The sequence below is a fragment of the Crocodylus siamensis genome, chromosome 10 (assembly GCF_052110815.1).
Source record: "Crocodylus siamensis isolate JL-2025a chromosome 10, ASM5211081v1, whole genome shotgun sequence".
In the NCBI taxonomy this organism is placed as follows: Eukaryota; Metazoa; Chordata; order Crocodylia; family Crocodylidae; genus Crocodylus; species Crocodylus siamensis.
The window spans coordinates 43484893-43510081 of record NC_143404.1 but is presented as its reverse complement, the minus strand read 5'-3'; the positions used below and the strand labels follow the sequence as shown (position 1 = coordinate 43510081).

The window sequence follows — 25189 nt, the reverse complement described above, 5'->3', positions numbered from 1 at the left end:
AGTCAAGAAGCATGAACACTGCTTTTTAAAGGACAGGACATGTTGGAGTTTAGGAAGCTTGCTGCCAAGTTGCAATCTATGGACCGGCCTGTTACAATGCCACAAGGGCGCAGGTGATTAGTGAGGTCATCGGCCGAGAGAAATGGAGGGACCTTAGAGCAGGGTTGGGCAATTATTTCGGGCAGAGGGCCACTTAACAAGTTTTGGTGAGCTGTCGGGGGCCACATAGGTAACCCCACCCCTTGACAGTTGCTTCGCCCCCTGGTCACCATATTGGGATCAGAAGTCCTGCCCCCTAACCCCTGACCTTTGCCACTAGAAGTCCCTCCCCTTGCTGCCCCCCTTTCCATACTCCTTTTGGGGGAGGTTGCCATCTTAGAACCAGAAAAAAAAACAACAAATCATACATTAAAGGTCAAACACCTACTATATTTTAATTATAAAAATAATTTGTCATGACTCGTTAATATATACTGTATATAGAAGGGATTGCATAACTCAAAAATAAAATGTCAGTCTTTTTGTGTGTGTGTGTGGGTGTGTGGGGCGGGGTTTGGGAGTGCGTGGGGGGTGAGAGAGTGTGGCTGTGTAGGGGGACATAGGGTATATTGGGGTGTATGTATATGTTGATGGGAGTTGTCGGGGCAGGATGCAGATGTGTGGGGTGTAAGGGAGGGTGGGGGGTATAGGGACCAACCCCCCCGCCCCACAATGTGCAGATCTTGCTGCCTGGCAGCACCAGCAGCAGGCAAGGAGGTCAGGGTGCTTGTGCCTCCAGTGTTGTGCAAGAGGAAGGAGTGGAGCCTGCCCTATCGCCAGGGCTCCATGCTGCACACCTGCAGCTTCAGCACTCACAGCAGGGGAAGCCCTGCATTGGAGCCTGCTTCCTCCCCTACTCCCTGCTGCACAGGTCCCCACACTTAGCCAGGAGTGGAGGGAACCCCATCCCCTGCTTCCCTGCAGAGTCCAGCACAGAGCTTCCAGCTGCAAGTGTGGAGCTGCAGGCATGTGGCATGGAGCCTCTGTGATAGAAATGGCCAGGCAGGATGTGCAGGGGTGTGCTCCTCACCCCCAGTGCACTGCTGGTCACCTCTATCACCAGGGCTCCGTGCCATGCACCTGCAGCTCCACACTCGCAGTGAGGAAGCCCCGCACTGGACTCCACAGGGAAGCAGAAGGCAGGGCTCCCTCCACTCCTGGCAGAGTGCAGGGACCTGTGCAGTAGGGAGCAGGGGAGGCAGCAGGCTCCAGTGCTGGGTTTCCTCTCCTGCGTGCTGGAGCTGCAGGCATATGGTGTGGGGCCCTGGTGATAGGACAGGTTCCACTCCCTCCTCCTGCAAAACGCTGGCTGGAGCTGCACCCCACTGGGTGCCTGTGCTGAGCACAAGCACCCTGACCTTCCCACCTGATGCTTCTGCTGGCAGTGGGGGCTGCACACCATGGGGAGAGTGTGTGTGTGTGGGGGGGGGGGCTACACCACGCAGCCTCACACCCATACCCTGCTCAGCTGAGCTCCACATTTCCACTGCCCCTCTAGGTGCAGACTCCGCGCTGCATTCCCACTTCCACCCAGCTGCAACTCTACCCCCAGCCAACCCCACCACTTCCTTACCTGACACCCTGAGTGAGCAGTTTCTGGCTGCAGCAGGAGCCCCGCCCAGAAGCTGCTGGCTGGGCAGAGCCCTTCTGCCTATGAGGGTGGGAACAAGGACCAACAGGGTATAATGAGGGGTCGTACACGTGGATGCATCACTCCCACCCTGGCCAGCAGAAGGGCAGGAAGGGTGCAAATCATTGCGGGAGGTGCCACAGGCCGCATAAAAATGTCTGGCAGGCTGGATGCGGCCCATGGGTGGGCAGGGAACAAAGAAGCTGGAAAACAAACAAGCAAACACTAGAGGAGAGGATAAAGGTAAGCAATATAGCAGGAGAGAGAAGGGAAAAGAGAAACCAACAGAGCAGCAACAGTAGGGAGGGTGGGGGGGAGAAACAAAATAAAACCAGAGGGAGGGAAGGGGCGGGGGGAAGGCATAAGTTACTGCAGGAGAAAGGGCTTTGAAAAGGTTAGAAAAGGCAAGAAAAAGCAATGAAAAGTGGAGGCTACAGTGGGAAAGGGGTAAGACTTTCTGGGGGAGGAAAAACAAAGCAAGAAAAGGAGAAAGTCTCACAGAACCAGCACAAGCTTCCTGAGCTCAGAGGGAACACACCTGTTAGCGGCACGGAAGAAAGAAAGCAAGCAAACAAGCAAGCTCTGATTAAAAAAAACAAAATTCGTGTTTTTCTGCAATTAAAATGAAAGGCCACTTTTATAGATAGGTATCAGTTGAGCACAATGTTTTACTGATATATTTACAATTTTAAAGGAACTTGGAAGCCCACCAGCGCTTCAATCACTATAATAAAATTCATTCTAAATACCAATATTTTAGTGTTTGATTTTGTTTAATAATAGAAAATCAGAGCTCCCCCTGACCCCTTTGCTCACTAGGACGTGAGTCCAGCTAGGGTGGTCACCCCCACTGCTTTGTGGTGCTGAGCAGCCCTGATAGGCCATTGCCCCTCACTCCTAAATCACAGCACCCCCAGCCATGCTGGTACACTTCACTGCCAATCCACAGTCCCCCCCCGCCTTACCTGGCTATGCCAGTGCCCCTCACTTCCAACCCACAGCCCCGTCCCCACCAGTGCCCTTCATTCCTGACCTGCAACCTCCCATCCCTGCCAGCGACCCTCACTCGAGCCACCCTGCCAGTACCCCTCACTACTGACCCGCGGCCCCGTGACCCTGCCAGTGCCCCTCACTACCAACCCAAACCCCCCAACCCCCAGCCCTGCTGGTGGCCCTCACTTACAACCCGTTCATCCCCTCATCTGCCAGAGCGAGCCCCCAGCTGCCTCCTGCCCCACCCAGCTCCATGTGGACTCACAGGATGGTGGTCTGCAGGGACACAATGGAGACAGCCTCCAACATGAGGTGCATACAATGCACCTCATGCAGAAGCACAGGCAAAGGCTCGGGCACCACACACTGTTCTGTACCGCTGGCTGGAGCTGGGGTGCAGCAGGGAGGACCAGCACTGCACTTCACAGCAGCAGCATGAAGAGGAGTGTAGCTCTAGCCTAGGCTATGCTGCAGGCAGTAGCAGGAGGGGCAAGGGCTCCAGGCAGTCTCTGTCGTTACCACAGTGGCTCCAGCTGCGGCAGCTCCAATTCATGTGGACAGCAAAGGAGCAAATCCAGCCCCAGCACAAGCTGGAGGAAGGAGGAAGGGCCCAGTGCTACACCAGGCAGTCTGGACATTGCTTACACCCTGCCCCCTGGGGCAGTGTCTCCTGGCTGCCCTGCCTGTGCTCCCATGAGCACCAGCCTCAGCACTGCTGGCCCAGCCATGCAGTTTCCCACAGAACCCAAAGGACCCCTCCCCCCCCATTCCTTTCCTCTGCTTGAGGGGCAGGTGTAAGCTCTGCTGGCAACAGTACTGATCTGGACTCACCAGCAGCACCAGCAAAAACCAAGTGCTGCCTCAGACCACCCTGCCCCACCACAGCCCCAGCACCCCAACTCCTTCCCTGAGTGCCAGCAGGCACCCCCCACCACACATACAACTCCCTCCACACACTCCTGTCACATGCATACACATATGTCCTACATACAGCCCCCAGACAATCCCCAAGCCTGTTCAACCCCCGCCCCCAAGACTTACTTGCCTGTATCCAGCTGCCGGGGCTACTCTCACCACACATGTGATGTTCCCTGCCTCCAATCACCCACCCCTGCTCCCCCTAGCCCCAAGCAGCTCCTTGCAGGCTGGAATTCTGCCAGCCTGCAAGGGGAAACCTATGGCTTCCTGCATTTTTCTCCTTTAAAGGAGAGAATCCATGTTTTTCCACAGGAAATGGAAAACCTGGATTCCTGCTGATCAGCTAAACAGAAAGAGAGTACTTTTATTCCAAAACAAGTGTCCAAAAAAGAAATTAATCAGATACCACTCCTGAGCTTTACAAATCAGACTAGGCATTAACCTGCAGTAATGTTCAAGCATGGATAAGCCATAAAAGTCACTTACCCAAATCATGACAAAGCCCAGCAATCTCAACACAGAGAATGTCTCTATGGTTGATCTCCAGTTCTGGCTGTTTTTCTTTTAGTGCTCGTACCAGACATCCAGCCAGATATCCTACGCTGTTACAAGCAGAAAACATGGGATGAAGTTAGCAATTTGAGGTGGAATGAACAAGAAATGTGCCAATTCAATTGTTAAACTAATAGCTACTGTTAAACAAAAATTTTGGTGCAGTAGGGTGCACTAATAGATAGATACATGCAAACCTGAGTATCAATGCAGTCACAGGTGTCAATTTCTTTATTTTTCTAAGCTTAAAATAATATTTGAATGAGAAAAGTAAGATATTTCACAACCAAATGATATATGCTTCTAAAGTACTATCCTAACCATATGAGAATATACCTTAGTATATTTTGAGCTATTCTTTCCCCCACTCCAGTTCATCAAACACACCACTTCCTTTTTCAGCTCAAATTTAAACCATTAAAGTGGTTTCTTCTCACTTACCACATCACAATCTTGCTCTCACTTTCAAGTCCCTACATAAGCTTGCTCCTAGTTACATTTTCTGTGTTTATCTCCAAATCCAAATGTCCATTCAATTCAGTACCTACCCTCTGATGGTGGTACAGCTACTCTTCCCCAGTTCCCCACTCCTCCTCAGTCTTCTTGCCAGGGACACTGCAGGGCACATAATCCCTAAAATTTGGCTATGCAAGCGTTAGCTCTGGAACAGAAGTAGCTTAACCACATTTGCACAGTAGTGCTAATTAGCATTGTTACAGCCTACCTGTAGCAGCAATACTAAATTGTTCTGCTGTTTCCCATTTGTGAAACAACACAAGCAGAGCAGTACAGCATCTCAAGAGAAACTCTCTGGTGCCACTGGGCAGAGTTGACCCTAAGTGTGTGTGGGGCCTGGGGTATATCAGCCTGTGCGGGGCCTGTGCAGAGCAGGAGTGGGGTGAGAGGGTGGTTGAGCACAAAGGTGGTGGTGCATGAAGTGGTTGTGCCTCTACAGCACTGTCCGTGGGGCCCCCCAAAGCGCAGGACCCGTGGTGGTCACCCTGATTGGCACCCCCAAGGGATGACTGCCACTGGGACAGTGAGGGCCCTCATCCTCAGTCATCAAAGTTCAGCTGGCAATAGTACAGATCTGGACTCACCAGCAGCACCAGCATAACCGAGTTCTGCCCCAGACCCACCTGCCCAACCACAGCCTAAGCAACTGCCTTAAATACGTCTTAAACATGCCCTAGTATTAATCCTATCCACTAGAAGATCAGACTTAGTTTTCACTTCTGACTGGACTTAATGCTGTCTTGTGACAATGAATTTCACAAGTTATTAGTTATGAAAGAAGAATTCCTTTTATCCACTTTAAATGTCTCTCTTGACCTCACTGAATGATCACTTGCTTTTGTGGTATAAAAAAGGATAAGGATGAATGTCTATGTTATTCATTATCATCTCAATCACAGCCCCTCTTGTCCTTAATGCTTAAGTAAACAGTCCCAAACATTTCACTCTGGGTATGAACAGACGTCACTTTTGTTGTGGGACCGGTTGCTCCGTGTTTATCCCCAATCCAGAATGTCACAGGATCAGCGTGTATATGTTACCCTTCCATGATGACCATGCACCTGACAGATGTCAGTCATAGGGAAACCCATGGTTACATCTGGCTTACCTTCCATGCCAGCAGCTGCTGCCCCAAAGACATGTTGGCCACAATATGTCTGGGCTGATGTGGGAGTGTCTCCAAACCGTGGAGCAGCATTTCAAGCAGCAACTGGTAGGAGTAGACTATCATGGCCACCTGGAACAATGACCAGTGGTGGATGAACTTCTATATGTCCAGGGGCACTTTCATCAAGATCTGTACTGAGCTGGCTTCCCTCAACCAGTGGCAGACTGCCAGGATGAGGGCACCCTTGTCTGTTGAGAAGCACACTGCCATCACAATATGGAAGCTCATTACCCCCAACAGTCTCCAGTCCATGACAATCTTCATTTGCCCAAAACAGATAGAGCAAGGAGAGTTTGCCGCTGGTGTGCCAATCAAAGTGGAGGGAGTGACTGTACCCCCATTGCTAGTTGGGGACCCTGCCTACCCATTACATCCCTAGCTGATTCACAGCTACCTGGATGACCATAAGGAATTATTTAACTACTGGCTCAGCAGCTGCTGAATGGCCATGAAATGTACATTTTAGTGCCTCAAGGCTCACTGCAGGTGCTTAGATACTAACAGCAATGTGCCCTCGTTGATCATCTCCACCTGCACCCTGCACAACACCTGCGAAGTAAAGGGAGAGTCCATGTCCAAGCCACTGACTATTGAAGTGGAGTGGTCCCCAACATCCAAGGGCACCATGCCTACCAGTTGTCCCATCAAGGTTAATCAACTGCCAGTATGTGCCAGATGCACTGGCACACAACTCTGCCAGACTCTGGGACAAAGGGTAGATATGGGGATATGTAGAGAGGTCTCCCCTCATACATAATCCCTAATTAAACATTGCCATCCAAACTTGAGCTCTCTTGTGGTCAATTCCAGCACAGACCTAGGAGGCATTAAGGGGAGGCAGTGACTAGTGGCCAGGAAATGAGTGGGCATGTCACCAACAGAAGATGCTTGTGCCAACAGACCCTGATATTTCATGGACTCTGATACTTCATGGGCCTATTACCCCTGGTGTGGGAGGAAAAGAAGGGAAAGTTTAAACTGGGGCCAAATGCTGCTGCAGCCAGCTGCTGCTGCAGAGACTATTTTTTGTAATGTTTGTGTTCCAGTCCAATACAAGCAATTCACACCATGGTTATGCATTAAGTGTTTGTGATGTGCATCTACTGTTACAGGATGGCAGAAATAGTGGTTGGTGAGGAGGCCGCTAACAGCCATTGCCTAAACCTACAGGAGGTCTTTGCCCTGTCCAACTTGACCCTAATCTGGCTGATCCCACAACAAAGGCAGGGCCTGTTTCTTGTGCCACAAGGAAGCCCAGCTATCTTTAGGGTCTTGTTACTGCAGGACATGGTGGCCCCAGACTACTATGATTCCCAGAGAGAAAAAAAGATGCCTTCATGGCTCTGCAGAGCACAGAGCCCTATCCTGGAACATGAGGGAATGTCAAACAGGGTAGATGAGTATCTGCTACCAGTAGTACCTGGCACAGTTCACTGGGACATGACCAAGACCACCAAAAACCTGTCTCTAGCTTAACATAACAAACCACCAGCACAAGCACCAGAAAGACTAGGACTGCACTGCACTGCACTACTCAAAATGTACTGCTTGAGAATATTAAAGACTGAGTTACCCATCTTCCCTTTGATTTATGGGGAGGCCCAGTCATCTGTCCCACCTATCCTCTGCTTGTGGATGCTGACACACAGGGACCACAGATACCAAACAGCAGGTCTGGGATTAGCATCAGCTGTGAAAGAACCCACAACTGTGTAAACTGTGCTTGATGGGTGAAAGGAGTAGAAGTGCTCTGAATAACTTAAGAAAGGGAACTTGCATGATCAGTGCAGGTTGCACTGACCAGGTGGCTGCACTGAATATTTAAAAGCAACTAATTTTTGCCTGCTCGCCCTTCATTGCTTTACAATAAATTATTTTTATCTTTCTTAGACTATAAACAGACATTGCATTTCTTACTAGATCAACACTGTTGATCCTGCAAAGGATCACCTTGAGAGACTGGACACCTTCAAGTCAGCTGGTCCTGACACATTACACCCTAGGGTATTCAAGGAGCTGGCAGGTGTCATAGCCCAACCATTGGCACAAATATTCGAAAACTCATGGCATTCAGGTGAAGTACCTGAAGACTGGAAGAAGGCCAATGTGGTACCCATCTTCAAGAAGGGCGGAAAGTAGATCCTGAGAATTACAGGCCAGTCAGCTTAACCTCAATCCCTGGTACGATTCTTGAGAAAATTATCACGGAGACCCTTCTGGATAAGCTGGCTGAGGGAAACATCCTGCGAGATACCAGGCACGGGTTTGTCGCAGGTAGGTCTTGCCTGACCAATCTCATCCCCTTCTATGACCAGGTGACGTATCACCTGGACAAGGGAGAAGAGATTGACGTCATATATCTGGACTTTAAAAAAGCCTTTGATCTGGTGTCCCATGACCTCCTCATGGAAAAATTAGCCAACTGCGGCCTCGGCTACATCACAGTCTGATGGCTGGGAAATTGGCTCCGACGTGAGACCCAGAGAGTAGTGGTCCATGGCAGCAAATCCACTCTGTCCTTGGACCGGTTCCCTTTAACATCTTTATGAACGATGTGGACAACGGTGTAAGAAGCGCACTGGCTAAGTTCACCAATGACACTGAACTTTGAGGCACAGCGTCTACACCTAAGGACAGGCTAGTGATCCAGGCTAACTTGGATAAACTTAGTAAGTAGATGGACACAAACCTGATGATGTTCAATACCGATAAATGTAAGGTACTCCACCTTGGGGGAAAAAAACCCCCACAGCATACTTATAGAGCTTGTCCTAGAAGGGAGAAGTCACAGGATTGACATAGTCATATGCTGGCCTTCCAAGCAGGTTTAAAGAGGGGCTGAGTACACCACCACACTTTTCACCCAGGAGGTGGCTTGAGAGCACACATCCCAGCATAACTGTCACTGGCCAAGTGTCTGTGGGTTCCCTTGACTTTGCCACCGCCAAGCAACCAAGGCCCCTGAGAGGAGGACAAGAAAAAATGGGCACAAATTGACTGAAGATCATTTCAGGCTAGACATAAGCAAAAACTTCTTTACAAGTCATGTGCCAAAGGGTTGGAACAGGCTCCCCCCAGAGGTGGCATGATCCCAGCAGTCTTTCCTACTCAAGTGCAGGGGTGCTGGACTGGATGATCTGTAAGGTCCTTCCAACAACTATGAAACTATGAAAGCGCCCACTCGTTCAAAGAATGTGGTTGGGTGGTAAAATTTTTGTGGAAGGGATTTTGGTGTGATTCGCTGTATAGTTCATGCCCACATTTGTATGTCTGTTACATTTGTACTGCCACCACTGACCGTGACCCAGAGCTTTCATTGCGATTGACTGCTATGCACCATACATAGATAGTCATCATGTTGCAGACCTTGCTGGCCCAGTGTTGTGAACTTGTAAGAGATTGAGTGGAAAAGGCAACTCCAGCATGCTGTCTGATGGCTGCTATGACTTTTTCCATTTGCACTAAGAATGAAGAATCCATATTTGTGAGGAGCTCTTTGTGTACATGCTTGTTGCTAAACAATGGGTAGTCCATGGCTACATCTGGCTTCTAATCCACAGCAGAAGTCAGCCTGAAGATGTTTGCACTGCAGCTCAACACACTGAAGCCAGGCAGACGTGAGAGCAACTCCAAGCCATGAAGTGGTATTTGTAGGCCAGAGGGAGATGAGCAGCAACTCGTGGCAGCAGGTAGTCATAGACACTTGGAATGATGAGCGCATGAATGTATGTCCAGGGGCACCTTCATGGAAATCTGCATTGAGCTTGGCCCATACATACAGCAGTGGACAATGGCTATGCAAATGCCCTTTTATGTGGAGAAGTGCACTACCATTGCTATATGGAAGCTCATGATCCCAGACAGCCTCCAGTCCAAGACAAACCATTTTAGAATGGCCAAACTGATAATTAGAAAGGCACTATGGGCATTGTGTTTGGTGATCCAACAGGCAATGGCCCTGTGAATCATACGCCTTGCTGACTCACAGGAGGTTGTGGACAGGTTTACTAACCTGGGGTTCTCAATTCCATTGAGATCACTGACAGCACATACATCGCTATCCTTTCCCCTGTGTACCACTACCATGAATTCATCAACCAGAAAGGCTATTTTTCAATCATGCGTCAGGCTGTAGTGGACCACCACAGGTGTTTTATGTGCATAAACGTCCATCACTCCCCTATGAACATGAGTACATTGTGAGCCTGGCATAGATGGAACACGTGCAAATGGTATGCCCCCAGGTGGTGGCAGCAAACACTAGATGATTGTTCTGGTTGCAAGGTCTGCATGCCTGAGGGCTGAGGAGTGTTTGCTTTTGCTCCTGCTAACGGGGAGCCCTGTGGGACAGCAAAGCTTGGTGGCAGCGCATACATCCAGGGACCACTGGACAGTCCCATTTGTGTGTTAAACTGCAGGGCAATGTGGAGGGCAGCAAGGATGCCCTCTATCTGCAGATGCAAGGCAGACACAAAACTATCCATAGACTCCTGCTCCAACCTCACAGACTCCCTTCCCTAAGCATCATATTTGGACATTCAGCAAAGGCTGCACAGTGTTCTTTGGCGTCTGTATGCTGCCTGGCAAGCCACACTGCAGTATGCTGCAACTTGAACCCATGTCTGACCATGACCAGGTGCTCGCTGTGGTATATTTGTACTTTCTCCATTGCCTGGTCTCAGCAACCCAGGAGTGGCTGGTGCCAGAGCAGCCAGCATGTCCATCTTTGTGCAGGCATAGGTCTTCACAAAGATGAAGGCATCTTTGTGCAGACCTGGGCAGAGGCCTGGAAGCTTTCTAGGTCTCTGATCTCATTCTGTGGCTATAGGTGCCATCACTGGCCTTTGCATGTATCAGGCCTCAAAGTAGAGGATGAACAAGAGGTCACTGTATTCATTGCTATTGCCTTGATAGCATGATGAACACCCCAGCAGTGGGTAAGCTCATTTGCCCTGCAGACTGTCAACTTGGTAAGTTCACTCTCCCCTGTGCTCCCAAAGGGCTTGAAGAACTGTGGTGCATGCTTGGTAAGCCAAGGATAAACAGCCATGGGGTAAAGCAAGGGCCTCTAACTCCCACAAGGGCTGTGAAACACAGTGGGCCAGTTGAGGTGGGCAAGGTGGTCTGTTACCTTGGGACCACCTAATGTCCCTTGTCTGTAAAGACAGGATGCCAGCACTACAGCCAATGTCATCCTAATCCATCTGACCCCACGGCAGAGGTGGAACCTGTTCATTGCTGCACAAAGCAGTCTACTAGTCTTTGCTTGCCTTTTACTCAGGGTGCACCAATAAAGCTTTTCTTAGTGGATACTGATAGCTGATGATTAACCAACCATATTGGCCAATGCTAATCCGATAACCAATATTTACTAATAATACAAAGCATTTTAAACTATTTACATAAATAAACCTTTTTTTTGTTTGTTTTCCCCATAAATTAACTTTTTGAGGAAGGCAGTGACCACCTTATTCCCACACGTCGCCCCCTCACCCACAGCTCCTACCCACATCTCTGCTCCCCAAGCAGCCCATGTTGCCATCCAGGGCAGGTCAGGTCAGGGCAGACTCTAGCATGGACAGCAGCAACAAGTGCATTTGGAGCCCCAGAGCATACTGCTGCCTCAGTGCTAGTTGGCCCCATGCAGCCAAGCCCCCGCAGCCACTAGGGAGAAGCCACTTTTGCAAGGGTACATGGTGCCTGGCATAGGTGCCCAGTCTCTTGGCTTAGGGGTTTGCCTGCTGGGTACAAAGCCAGCAGGCAAACTGTTGTAAATTCAAGCCTTTGTGTTGTAAATTCAAGCCTTTGTGTTGGCCCAGAGTCCCCCTAGCAGGGGCACGCAAGAAAATTTTTTAGAACTAGAATTCTTGAGACGGCTCTCAAAGGCAGCATGCTCAAAGGACCTGGTTATCATAGGTGACCTAAATTACTCAGACATCTGCTGGGAGGAGTAGTCGGCCAGGTCTGCCTGTTCACATAGGTTTCTAACCTGCATACAGGACCTGCACCTAACACAGGAGGTATGCAGTCCCACTAGGGAAAATGCCTTACTTGACTTGGTGCTGGCCACAGAAGAGGACTTGGTGGGGCATCTGCAGGTACAAGGTAACCTAGGAGATAGTGACCACCTGTTGATAGGATTCACTATCTGGCGTAAGGTGGGAAAGATAACTAGTAGGACAGAACTGCTTGACTTCCAGAAGGACAACTTCAATGAGCTCAGGAGATTAGTTACAGTGAGACTGAGGGGTAATAACATTGGTGAGTTGGGAGTCCAGGAAGGGTCGGAATTCCTCAAGGGATTGATCCTGCAGGCACAGAAGGGTACCATCCCAGTACACAACCCTCTTGGCTGAGTAGGGAAATGCAGGAGAGCCTACAGGGGAAAAGAGAGGCTTACAGGCAGTAGAAGCAGGGGGCAGCCACCAAGGAGGAGTATACCTGCTTGGCTCATGCTTGCAGGAAAGCAGTGAGGAAGGCCAAAGCAAAAACAGAACTCAGGCTGGCAACTAAGATTCAGGGTAACAAAAAGTCCTTCTTTAAGTACATAGGGAGCAAAAAGGTGGCGCAGGGTAACATAGGGTGCAGGGTAATACAGGATGGACTAGGGCAACTTGTAACAGATAGCTCAGCTTTGTCCATCCTCTTAAACAATTTCTTTGCATCTGTGTTCCTGGTTACAGAGAAAAACACACCTCCCAACAAGACTTTTGTCTAGATTGAGAGAGATACCAATCAATTGGAGTGAAGGGGCACTTGGAGGGGTTGGACGTATTAAGTTGGCAGGCCCCAATGATCTTCACCCAAGGTGTGGCAGGACACTGTTGGTGCCTGCCACTTTAAATGTTGGGTCAGGCATCTAGCATGTGCCTGATGGTGGCAGCCATCTTCAGAACCTAATATATAAAGGCTACAGTCTGCTGCTGCCAGCTAAGGCAGAAACATCGCCTAGCTGAGCTGCAGCAGGAACAACCAGAACGAGCTTATGGGGATGGCTAGGAGGCTCTTGGTCTCGGGCATGACCTAAAACTGCACCCTGCTGGGGATGGGTGGCCTGTTGGGGCCATTTCCTCAGGAAATGCCAGGCCAGTTACCACCATGGTGAAAGGCAGGTAGGGTTGCCTTAATAACCCCAGCCCCCACAACCAGGTGGGTTACCCCATAGTAAAGCCAAGAAGGCGGACCTGTGTGAGGGAGTGGGCTAGATGCTCAAGAAGCATGACTTGAGGTACCCTCGACTGGTCAATGCTGAGGCCAGGACCAGAAGGGTCAAAAGGGAGGGAGCTAGGTAGCCCAGAATGAGGGCAGAGTAGGCTGCCTGATAGGAGGGATCCAGTTGGGGTCCAGACTGAAGGATCATGGGGCCCAGTGTGGGCGTGGAGACTGTAAGAACTGTGATGCCATCTGCGAGGCATGGGCTGCAGTGTAGGGGAGATCACAACCACAGATCGCACCCCCTGGCATTGATGCATGTAATGGACAGTCTCCAACATTTTATCACCCATTTTGAGAACAGCAAATTCGTGGCAGGCAATACCAGGCAGACTACCCCACAGAGACAGGTGGGCGGGCCGGCATGAGACTTGGCCCCGAGAGCTGCCCCCTGTCAAACAAGGGTACTAAAGGAATTGACTGGGGTCATAGTGAAACCACTGACACAACTGTTTGAGTGCTTGTGGCACTCAGAACAGGTCCCAGAAGACTAGAAAAGAGCCAGTGTGGTCCCTATTCTCAAGAAGGGGAGAAAGGAGGACCCGGGTAATTATAGGCTGGTTAGCCTCATATCTATTCTTGGCAAGACCTTAGTAAAAATCATTAAGGATCACATTTGCAGGGGGCCAGTGGGTAATGCAAAGTTAAGTGGCAACCAGCATGGGTTCACAGCAGGCAGATCCTGCCTGACTAACCTGGTCTCTTTTTATGAACAGGTCACAAAGTGCTTAGATGAAGGAGCAGAGGTAGATGTTATTTACTTGGATTTTAAAAAAGCTTTTGACAATTCTTACAATTAGCTGTGATGTGGATTTTTTCAGTCAGGTGGGTGGAAAACTGGCTTATGGGACGCACTCAGAGAGTGGTGGTGGATGGGTCTGTTTCTACCTGGAGATATGTGGGCAGTGGGGTCCCCCAAAGCTTAGTCCTTGGACCAGTAACATTCAACATCTTCATCAGTGATTTGGATGTGGGTGTAGAAAGCACTCTGTCCAAATTCGCAGCTGACACCAAACTATGGGGTACAGTAAACACACTAGAGGAAGGAGCAAATTCAGGAGGATTTGGACAGACTGGGGAAGTGGGCGGATCAGAACAGGATGCAATTTAACAAAACATAAGCGGCAAAGTGCTGCACCTGGGGAGAAAGAATCACCAATACACCTACAGACTGGGAAGTACCATTCTATGTAACACAGCAGTGGAAAGGACTCTCGGAGTCATAGTCGATGCAAAAATGAATGCGAGTCGCCAATGTGATGAGGTAATAAGGCAGGCTTACTGCACTCTGTCCTGCATTGGTAGGTGCATCACGAACAGGTCTAGGGAGGTGATACTTCGCCTCTATGCAGCGTGGGTGAGACCGCAACTGGAGTACTGCATCCAGTTTTGGGCTTTGCATGCCAGAAGGAATGCGAATAACCTGGAAAAGGTTCAGAGGAGGGCTACTCATATGGTTGGGGCCTGCAGGTAAGATCCTGTGAAGACAGACTGAGGGACCTGACTCTCTTCAGCCTTCACAAGAGAAGGCTGAGAGGTAATCTTGTGGCTGTCTACAAATTCATCAGCGGGGGTCAGCAGGGAATAGGGGATGCTCTGTTTACCAGGGCGCCCCTTGGGGTTACTAGAACAATGGCCATAAACTGAAAGGAGAGTAGATTTAGATTGGATATCAGGAAGAAATTCTTTACAGTGAGGGCTGCTAAAATATGGAATGGGCTTTGAAGGGAGTGGCACTTTCCTTTGCCTTGTGTCCTATTGAATGCTTGTAATAAACACCCATTTGCCAGTTTAGAAAAAAAGGCAAGGTTCATCTTTTTATCTAGGGTCATTGCTTGTTTTTGCCTATGTGGTAAATGTCTTGATACTGAATTTTATCTTTAGAGGCCTTGCAGCAAACGTGCTGAATGTCTTGGTTTTTTGAAAATTATCTCTAGAGGCCTAAAAAGTTAACCTAAAAGTGACCCGTAGTGCACAGCTATGGGGACACTCCCTGGTGTACCTGACCTCACACCTGTATGTGGTGTGCTGAAGAATTGTGGGGAAGAAGCCCCAAACTTTTAGCAGTGGAAGATGTACCACTACCTCTTCCCCACCTCCCCATACCTACCCTCATGGATTCAGTATCCCCAGCCCACCCCATGACCCATACCTGACCTCTGTGAAATGGTCCTGGACTACACAAGCTTGGTTTGCTAGGATGGGGGATGAAAGGGAGTTTGGATTGACTCTGAAGTCTGGCATTAGCATTTAGAAGAGTCCAGGACAGTACAAGTAATGCTGTGGCCATATACAGGGGAACCCTGAACTGCCATGGTGGTCTGCATCAAGCAAAAGACTGGATGATTTAAAAGCCACTTGTTTTCTCCTTTCCTTGTTCACTGGCTTGCAATGTATTGTTTGTAATAAAGTGCCCATATCTCTCTATAACAACCTGCTTGTACATAAGTGAAGGCCATGGCAGCTACTTTCTCAGGGTAGGAATCAAGACAAAAAGCTGAAGGTTATGGCAAATGGGGTGGTGCATTGTAGTAGTAGTTCTTTGCCTTGGGTGTGAGGTCAGGTACACCAGGGAGTGTCCCCATAGCCGTGCACTACTGCTTCTGTGTTTTTGGTTGGTGGATGAATGAGCATTAGGTGGGCAATTACCTTAAAAGGTGTCAATCACCACCTAACTTAAAAGGAATCTACAACACAATGACAGTTCGTAAGTGGTGACTGCCACTTATCCCCAAGATTTGTGCTGTTATGGATTGGGTCTTCTGGGGCACTGGGTCCATGTCTGGAAATGGCCGGCTGAGATACTGAACAAGGGTGAAAGGCAGGTAGTTCCAGACCCTCGCTGTCCAAGGCCGGGTCCATTTCAGAGTCTGTACAGCTCATCAGGATAGCTGGAAAGTCCATGTGGCTCAGGCGGATGGCCAGGTTAAGTCTGCAGTCCAGTTTGAGGGCTATGGGTCTTTGATCACAGTCATGTCAAAGTCCTCATTGCAGTCCTGGGCAGTGGTGTGGGTCACCATGTTAATGAAATTTTCAGACATGACCAATGTTGTTAACTGTGAAGATGCAGAACAGTTCCACATATTGGGTGCATGGGACCCTAGGTGAGCCTGATACACAGCTGCCATTCCATGGCCTCATAAACTGCTGCCTCATTACCTTGCACTTGTTCTGACATTGGGCCCAGTCACAGTCATGTCCCTAGGCTGCCATTTCCTTTGGGACTTCTTCCCAGACTGCCCTGTTTTGATGGCTTAACTGGAGAATCCACTGGTTCTTAATCTCATCCCAGATGGTGATGAGATCCATTACCTCCTCCCTGGTCCAGCTGCTGCCACGCTTGTTCATGACACTGCACTCATCAGATTGCAATGCCATGGTAGAGGGAAGATGGATGGATGTGTTGGGATATGGAAGTATGAATCTGCCTCAGCAATTGGTGAGTGGGTCCAATGACCTCCCTGAGAACCAGATGTTAGGTAAACAGAAGTCCCATGGGGTTGCTGGCATTCAGAGCGTGCCCCAGTGCTAATCTTGGGTGGGTAGTGAGCATGAAATAGCTGGCAAGTCACCATGCAGGGTGATTAATAGGTTGCGGCAGACACCAGGGGCCTGACATCTCTGGGAAGTCGAGTTCTGCGATGAGGCTCAGGGCCACAAACAGTTCAAGGGGGGCTTGGACTGGGGCGAAGTGGTGCCTGTGGGATGCCTGAAGAACTGATCAGCCCACTTGTCCCATGATCTCATAAGACAAAGGTTTAGAAGTCCAACATAAAAGCAGAGAACAAATTATTAGTATCTCTTATCCTGCAAATCTTATTGGGGTTTCGTACTGTGTCAAGTGATGAGGACATGAGAAAACATTTTTTCCATAGGAAGGGCAATGCCTGTTAGTAGCCCTAATGAGGTGTTTACATGGGAGTGAAAGCCATTGCAGCTACTTTCATACATGTGGTGGGGAGAAGGTAAAGGGGACTTGAATGGAATGACCTGTGCCCTGAGATAGAGGAGTGGAATGAGGATTGGATAAACCACCATTTTCTGTGATTGCACTGACTAAATTAGCATCTCAAGCTGTGAGAAAAAGGGGAGGTAGCAGTGACTGGACAAGCCACTGTATTCCTTGGCACGATCCAGGGCTTTATCTGAAGTTCTGGGAGTGAAGCCCCCTCTATGTGACAACTGCAGCCTGACCAGTGTCACATACAGGGGGAGGATTATCTCCTTGGACCTGCTTGAGATGCATCTGTGGGTGCATGACAAGATACGGTTGGCCTTCCTCCCCCCACTGTCGGCCCATGTTCATTTTGGCATCAATAATGACTCCAAGATCCTTTTCTGCCTCTGCAATGACGAGAAGGGAGTTCCCCAGCCTGTAGGTATGCTGCTGGTTTTTCCTCTCCAGGTGTAGTACCCTGCACTTGTCAGTGTTGAAACCCATCCTGTTCTCATCTGCCCACCCCTGTAACCTGTTATGGATGCACCTCCATAAAATAGTAGAGGATCCTAATCATCCAATCTAATTGATCTGGTACTACCCTAAAACATACCCCACAATGGAATGGAATGCGTGCCAGAGTGGGAAAGGGGACACGGTGAGGCAATATCCAAGCTTGGCCCTCGGGTTCCACTGTGAGCATTTCAGCTTCTTATCTATCGTCAGCTGTACCCCAGCCTTTCCTTACCCTACCTGTGAACTGCATTTCACAATGGTGCCCTGGCTTTGCATGTTTACTGTTCACAGTTGTGAGGTAGTTCCTTTTGAAGTTTTGATCCCTTCTGGGATGAGGAGGAGGGCAGCTTTGCTGCTGACAGGGACCTTGCATAGGCCAGAGCAGGCTGTGAGCCAGTGTTGCTGATCCAAGGCAATAGGGCCAGCCATGATGCTGCATACCTGGGAAGGCCAGAGGACACCAGCTGCTAGCTGTCCGAGTCAAAGTCCATCTCCAAGTCCGTGCAGCTCTCTTAAGACAGCCTGAAAGACAGTAACCTTGTACATCCTCTAGGTCATCACTGTGGTCATCTATAATGGCTGTGTCCTTTCTGGCATCGGAATCTGCATCACTGTCTTGGGCAATGCGTGTTGCAGTCATGATGCAGAGAAGCAGAAATGCGTCATAGAAGGCGCATGTAACCTTGCATGCTGGACCTTCATATGCCACTGCATCAGTACCTTGTCTTTGGATGAGCATTGGTACCAATCATGGTCATATCCACAGGCTGTCATTTCCAAGGTGATTGATTCAAAGACTGCCTGGTTTTAGTGGCCTGAACAAAGAGCACGGTGGTTCTTCATCTCTCCACTATTTCCTTCCAGGTCCAGGAGTCACTGGATGTCAACAGAAAGGCTATTGTTGAAAAATGCAGTGGATGGATGGATGGATGCAGGTGGATGGGTCTGAGGATATCACCAATTGACAGATGTCTGGTGGGTGGCTGTGTCCCCGGCTGTTCAGATGGATCTGATTCCAATGTGACCTGAAGTGGCTAGTGAGCATACAATGGCTGCAAGTCACCATGGAGGGCAATTAATAGGTGGGGGAGATGATCTCTACCCTGTCACTTCCAAGCAGTACAATTCAGCCACCAGGGCTACAGTGGCTGCCCCAAGTTCAAGATGAGCCAGGACTGGGGTAGAAGTGGTACACTGTGGAATACCTGCAGTACTTATTTGACAGCTTGTTCTGAGACAACCATTCAGACACTTCATGATGTCCCAGAAGAAATGGTTACTGTCTGCACCAAGCCATTCTATCTGACCCATGTGGCCCCTCCAAAAAACAATTATCACTGGTCTGCGGTGACTGCCCCTCTGAAAGCCAGCAGGTGATGTGGGTTTTCAGAAGTCACATGCCATCCAGGTGGGCTCTGTGCCTCCACTTCTGTGGGGCTCCTCAGCACTCTATCTGGGAGCCTCACGTGGGGGTTGGGAGCCCTGCTGGGAGCAGCCTGGCAGCTGCTACCCAGAGCCAGGGCTGGCTGTAGCCAGGAGGCTGCAAACAACTGTGCCAGACTCTGAAGCCCAGGCATCAGCTCTGTACTGGCACGTTCACATGTGCCTTGGAGTAGGTGGTGGAGGAGTGGCCCGAGGCAGTGCAATCCTGGTCTCTTCCCCGCTGGCCGTGGCATGCCAAGCAAAATGGCCTCATGTGCCATGCTTGGCATGTGTGCTAGGGGTTGCCAACCCCTGTTTTAATGAGACAAGGGTGATATGTTGAAAACCTCTGGTCTGAGTATTGATGAAGAACAGACAACAAAATCACTTCTGTAAGATACAGATCAATTCAAAACTGCCAAAAATATTTGTAGAACTGTCCCTTAACATCAGTGGAGGCAAGACTGGTGCCTGCAGTCACTTCACACAGGCAGAAGAGGCAGACAGAAATGAATAAAAATGGAAGAGATCTACATATAAATGAATACTGCCTTACCCCAGGGAATGTTCAAAGCGGTTATGCGACGCTCCTGGAAAAACAAAGTAAGTGCCACCCAGTTGCTTAATGTATCGCAGACGTTGAAACTGAGGCGTATCGATGATTCGAATGAGCAGAGGATGTATTTCAATATGACCATGAATAGGATCATTAAAAACCTAAAAGATTTTAAACAGTAATGAAATTAAGGTTCAAACATGGCCAACAAAGGGCATGAAAAGAGTTAGTACCTTTCCTTGATAAAGGATACCATATTAGCACAGTTAGTATGCAACTACCTACACATAATTCACAAAAAACCCTCAGAGATTTCAAATAGAAATCCATAGTGTTAAAAGCATTGTGACCTGTTGTGGTCTTTGTCAGTTCTTTGTAACAGACAAATTTCTATTATTTTTCCATAGTCAGAAAATGAGCGAAAGTTAAGAGGTGGCATTTTCTGAGGGGTCCGAGGGTCTTGAGTTTCAGTGGTGAAGGGTGGGGCCACCAGATCGCTCTGGTCAATCAGAGGCATGGGGAAGCCCACCATGTTCTGCCCATGAAATGGCTGCAGAGCCCTTCCCATTCTGCCCATGAAATTGGCGAGTATCCACCTTGAAGTTGTTAGGTCCATAGCTATCATTCAGTTAACACATGCTGAAAGTGCACATTTATTTTGCTATGCAGACATCCCCTAAGCACACTTTGTAATACGGTAGCAAATAGGACCTGAAAAAGTTAAAAATGTTATTTCACTTACTGGAAAAGCTTCTGCTGCAAAATATTGCAAGTATAGAACTGGAACTCAGTATTCCTATATCTTCCTGTGCCTATTTTTAAATCACTTGAATATTGGCACCCCAACAATAAAAATCACAGGCTATTTGTTTCAGTGTAAATATTCAAAGGTTGTTTGCCCCACCATATCTGAGAAATTAAGAACACATAAAACCCTGAAAGTTTAGTACCTAACACCTGATCCAGAATATTGTATTTACCTTCATTTCTTCAGCATAATGTTGTCCCAATTTGCTCAGGCAAGCAAGCAATTTCAGTCTCAAGTCCTGGGGTCTGGATACATTAAGAAGATTTTAGACATCAGTCAAATTCATCAGATATTTTCCTTTACAACTTATAACGTATGTGGTATTATCTATGCAAATTCACATTTTTCTCAACTCTTATTGTCTATAGGGGCATTTGTTGTTCCTTCTTTAAATAAGTGAGAAGACAGAGTACTTATATAACTATAAAACTATTTGCAGCCAATAAAGGTTATTAAATGAGCTAGTTATGCAACTCAAAAGATTAGCACCAATACATAGTAACATCATCCACTTATCTCTCAAGAAACTCAACTTGATTACAAGCAGTTTTAAAAACTAAAATTTAAAAGATGACAGTCCAAATAAGGTTATAACTGATGTCTGAAATGAAATCACACCTGAACCACGTGCTTTATATTAAAGGCAACTCAAAAAGAAGGGTCAAAATTCTAAACGGGGAGTATTTCCAGCAATTTCTTCTGCAAACATCACTCATTTTTGTACAAAAAGAAGCATATAGAAAATTCAATGCCTTAAAGGGTTACTGTGTAAAGTTGAAAATCAAATTCACTCTTACAAATCTTTTATACTTTAATGCAAGTTCAACACTATATTAACTATTTTATATATATATAATTACTAATTCCTGTTTAATATATCTTTAGTTAGTAAAGGTGTTCTGCTGCTGATCAAACTTCTCCTTAGGACAATACATATAAATTTAGAATGTCATTTAATTTATATGACTGTAAATAATGTACAATGACAATTTACAAAGTTTGCTTCTATTCCTTTGCCAGTCACCCCATGCACTAAGTTCAGTTTTGCAGAAATTTCACATTGTGAAACATTATTCAAAAACACCTGCTGGTACCCCTCACTCCCCACAGACCTGCTGGTGCCCCTCACTCTCCCCCCCCACTCCCCTAGACCTACTGCTGCCCCTCACTCCTCCCCCTGTCGGGGAAAAGGGTTGACCAGCTACTGCGTAGCACCCATACACCGAAGGGTGTGCTCATACACCCAAGAGCACTGGCCACATCCCATCTCTGGGCTTGTTCCTAGCCGCGATCAATTCAGCACAGAATGAGGGAGTGTTAGAATGTAAATTTATTGCTCTGCAGAGGGGCAACTCAGTGTCACAAGGACAGAGAGTTCCCCCAAACTGTGTTTACAGCTTGGTATTTATACATTAAGCATTACATTGTTGCGCGCACATCCTGGGTTTTTCCACTTGCTCTTACCAAGTTATAAAATACGGTATAGAACAAGGTTGTTCTGGTTGAGACTGGTTCTGCGGTTTGCACATTTTGCTTACTGTCGCAAGAGGCAAGCTTAGGGGAAAAGGGTCATCTGGTTTTTAAGGGTCATCTGGTTTTTTTATGATTGTTTTTCTCTTACACTCCCCACAGCCCCTCCTGGTGACCCTTTCATTCCCCCCCCACAGGCCCCCAGCTCTGCTAGTGCCCCTCACTCCCTCCCCCACCCACAGCCCCTCATCCCTGCTGATGCCCCTCACCCTCCACCCCTGCTGGAGGAGGCTGCCAGGGCTATAGAGCCAGGGACCTGGGTTTGCAGCCCTGTCCCCCTCAGCAGTGCCTGAGCCTCAGCTGCAACTTGCAGGTGGTAGCAGCCTGGTGTGCGTGTCCCCACCCCTGTAGGCTCAGGTGAGGGGTGGATCCAACTCTCCACCACTGCACACACTCCCAGGGGAGTTGGCGAGGGTGGGGGGACACATGCACCTCAGATCAAGGCAGAGACGGGGGTTGGTGCAGCCAGCTCACGCAGGCTCCCCGCCCTGCTGGCCTCTTCCGGGGCATCCGCAGCCCAGCAGATGTGACCTGGTGCTGCAGAACAGAGTGCGCCTGTGCAGGGAAGCTCCTTACTGTTGCATGCTCCATGCTGCCCTGGAGAGGCATCTCCTGCCTGCACAGCAGCAGCGCAGGATTGTGCCCCTCGCTGCTGCCAGGTGGACAGGGGATGTCTCGCCAAGGCAGCGCAGAGCTCATAGTGGCAAATTTACCCGTGCAGCCCCGTTCTGCCCTGCAGTGCTGGTTCACACCTGCGAGGCTGTGGAAATCCTGAGGGTGGGCAGCAGGGCGTGAAGCACGGCGGGAGGATCAAGCCCACAGTGGGCAGCCCACGCCTGCACACAGATCTGGGGGCACTGAGGTGCCACTGAGCAGTACCTGCCCTAGATAGTTGTCTCAACCTACACTGGGCACAACAGCAACAAGACCAGGCAACTAAACGATCCCAGTTCTTTGAGCTTTTCCGCAAGGATCCTGTTTTTTTCCTGTTTAAAAACCCAATATTCTCTGATGGAGGGCCCAAAATTCTCTGATTAAGTCCCCCAAAATCTGTGTTTTTCCACAATTAAAATGAAACGCCACTATATGTGTGTGTCAGTTGAACACAATTTTTTTTTATTACATTTACAATTTTAAACCATTTTGGAAGCCTACCAGTGCCTCACTTTTAATTCAGCAAACACACAGAGCAGTGTCTCGTTTCTTTTCTTGAACTGGGGAAGTTGGAAGTGTTTGTATAAGATCTGTTAGTTCTAGCAGCCTGAAGTAGTCAGAACAATGCCTAATCAGAAAAAAACCCCAAAAAACCAAAAAACTCGTGTGTGGCATCATAGTGAAGTTCAAGCCACTGAAGGAAGGAAGAAAGTTGGTAGATGTAAATATTGCAGGCAGAAGTATGCTAACAATACAGCAAGAATGAAAAACATTTAACAACATGTAGAAATGGTCCTGAAAGACTACAAGCCATATACAGAAAGCTAATATGCCAAAGTGGTAGAACAACAGCATCTACTTCAGGAATCCCATGCAAGTAAACAAATTAATATGTTAAACAACACACAGTAGATCAGCATCAGTTTGTTTTAAAACATTCTAATTTTAAGAGCTGTTAATGCAACTCTGGATTATTATTTATTTAAAATATTTGCATCCTGCTTTTCTGCTTGCACTAAGCACCCAAAGTGGCTTAGGCTTAACAATATATATTTTTAAAATTACATAATACTGTAGATAATCATTTCAACCCAGCAGAGCGAGCTTAGTCTTCTGGCCGATGACAGAGGCCAGGCTATACTTCCCTTTGGTTCTGCAGTCTCAGGGCAACTAAGCAGCAAGCTGAGCAGCAGTGTTCTCTCTCGCAGGGAGGGGGGAAGCAGGCTCCCTGCCACTTCTCCTTCTGATGAATGAGGCCAGACTAGAATAGGCTAAAATAAAAATCTTTTCCCCCTTTTGTTGCAGGAACTTGGTAGGCTCAAGTGAAATAGCAGATGTGCAAAAAATGGAAAATGAAAATGTTGAGCTGCCAAGTCTAGCGGAAGCAGCAGCAGGATACTCACTTTCAAGATCACTGTTACCAGATATGCTATCCACCATGAGTAGGTATTCAAGACAGTCAAGCTTTTTATCAAGCTTTGTGGATAAAATGTCAAAAGAAGATCAAGAAAAAGCAGATGAGACATTAGCTCAAGCTATATTTGCAAGTGGTACACCTCTTTCCATAACTGAAAATCAATATTGGAAGAAATATTAGAAACTAATTTGCCCATCATATAAATTACCGTTACGTTATCTCTTATCACATTCTCTCTTAGAGAGTATGACAGAGTTCAAACAATGGTTATTCAAAGGATTGGTCAAGCAGAAATCACTGACTGATGGCAGATGGATGGACTGATATAGAAGGAAATCTTTTATTGAACATTATGTCAGCAACACATGAACCAATATTCCAGAAAGCAACTGCTACCAAATCTTCTTGTCATACAGGTGACTACATAGCCAAATTACTGAGTGAAGAGATTGAAAGTGCAGGTCCCTCCAGGGTACAAGCCCATGTAACTGATAATGTGAGTAACATGAAACCTGCATGGCAAATATTAAAGGCAAAGTATCCTCATTTAATAGTATTTGGCTGTCTTGTTCATGGATTGAATCTTCTGGCAAAGGACACAGTAAGTGTAAATACAGTGAAGACAATGCTGGCAAACTGCAAAGCGATTGTGAAGGTATTCAACAATCATCATGTTGCTAATCAGAATTTGAAGAAACTACCAAAAGAAAAGGAGGGGAAGAAAAGTGCACTTTTATGGCCAGGAGAAACTAGATGGGGCTCAACTACGAAGTGTTTACAAAGTTTGCTGCGCACAAAGAACTGTTTGCAGTGTGCTTCAATAGATGACAGTATCCCAGATTATTCCTGTGAACATTCATAAGCATATTTTTTATAACAATGAGTTCGAGTTCAAGGAGCATTTGATTCGCTACTACAAGTTTCAGAAACTTGAAGGAGACATGCCAAGCCTTTCAAATATTCCAGAGATATTCCAACAATTGAATGAAAAATCTAACTGAGATTTTGCCTTCTTCACCTCTATCCAAAAACGAAGAAGTAGTAGTAAAACAAATCTACCAGTCTACTACAGACCTCCCACCCAAAGCCAAGAGCTTGACCAGGAGTTTCCCTGGAAACTGGCTGAGGCCGCATGCTCCAGGACCATGGTTGTCATGGGTGACTTCAACTACCCAGACACCTCGTGGGAGGATCACTCAGCAAAATCCAAGCAGTTGCAAAGCTTCCTACCACGCGTGGATGACCTCTACCTGACCCAAGAAGTCTATGGGCCAATGAGAGGTAAAGTGCTGATCGACCTGGTACCGGCAACTGGGGACGA

General features: G+C 48.0%; 1 protein-coding gene across 3 annotated transcripts in view; it reads right to left on the bottom strand.

Annotated features, from left to right (window-relative positions):
* Positions 1-25189, bottom strand: part of SAMHD1 (SAM and HD domain containing deoxynucleoside triphosphate triphosphohydrolase 1) — a 91515-nt gene that overhangs the window by 35148 nt on the left and 31178 nt on the right. For 2 of the 3 annotated variants that reach the window (XM_090064177.1, XM_090064178.1), the window contains 3 exons: positions 20440-20512; positions 19460-19620; positions 4067-4182 (listed from right to left, as the gene is read on the bottom strand). In XM_090064177.1, the coding sequence (XP_089920303.1) occupies positions 4067-4182; positions 19460-19620; positions 20440-20512 (350 nt within the window). Of the gene's footprint in view, positions 1-4066; positions 4183-4680; positions 4748-19459; positions 19621-20439; positions 20513-25189 lie in introns of those variants that run through there. The other variant, XM_090064179.1, reaches the window with a different exon arrangement.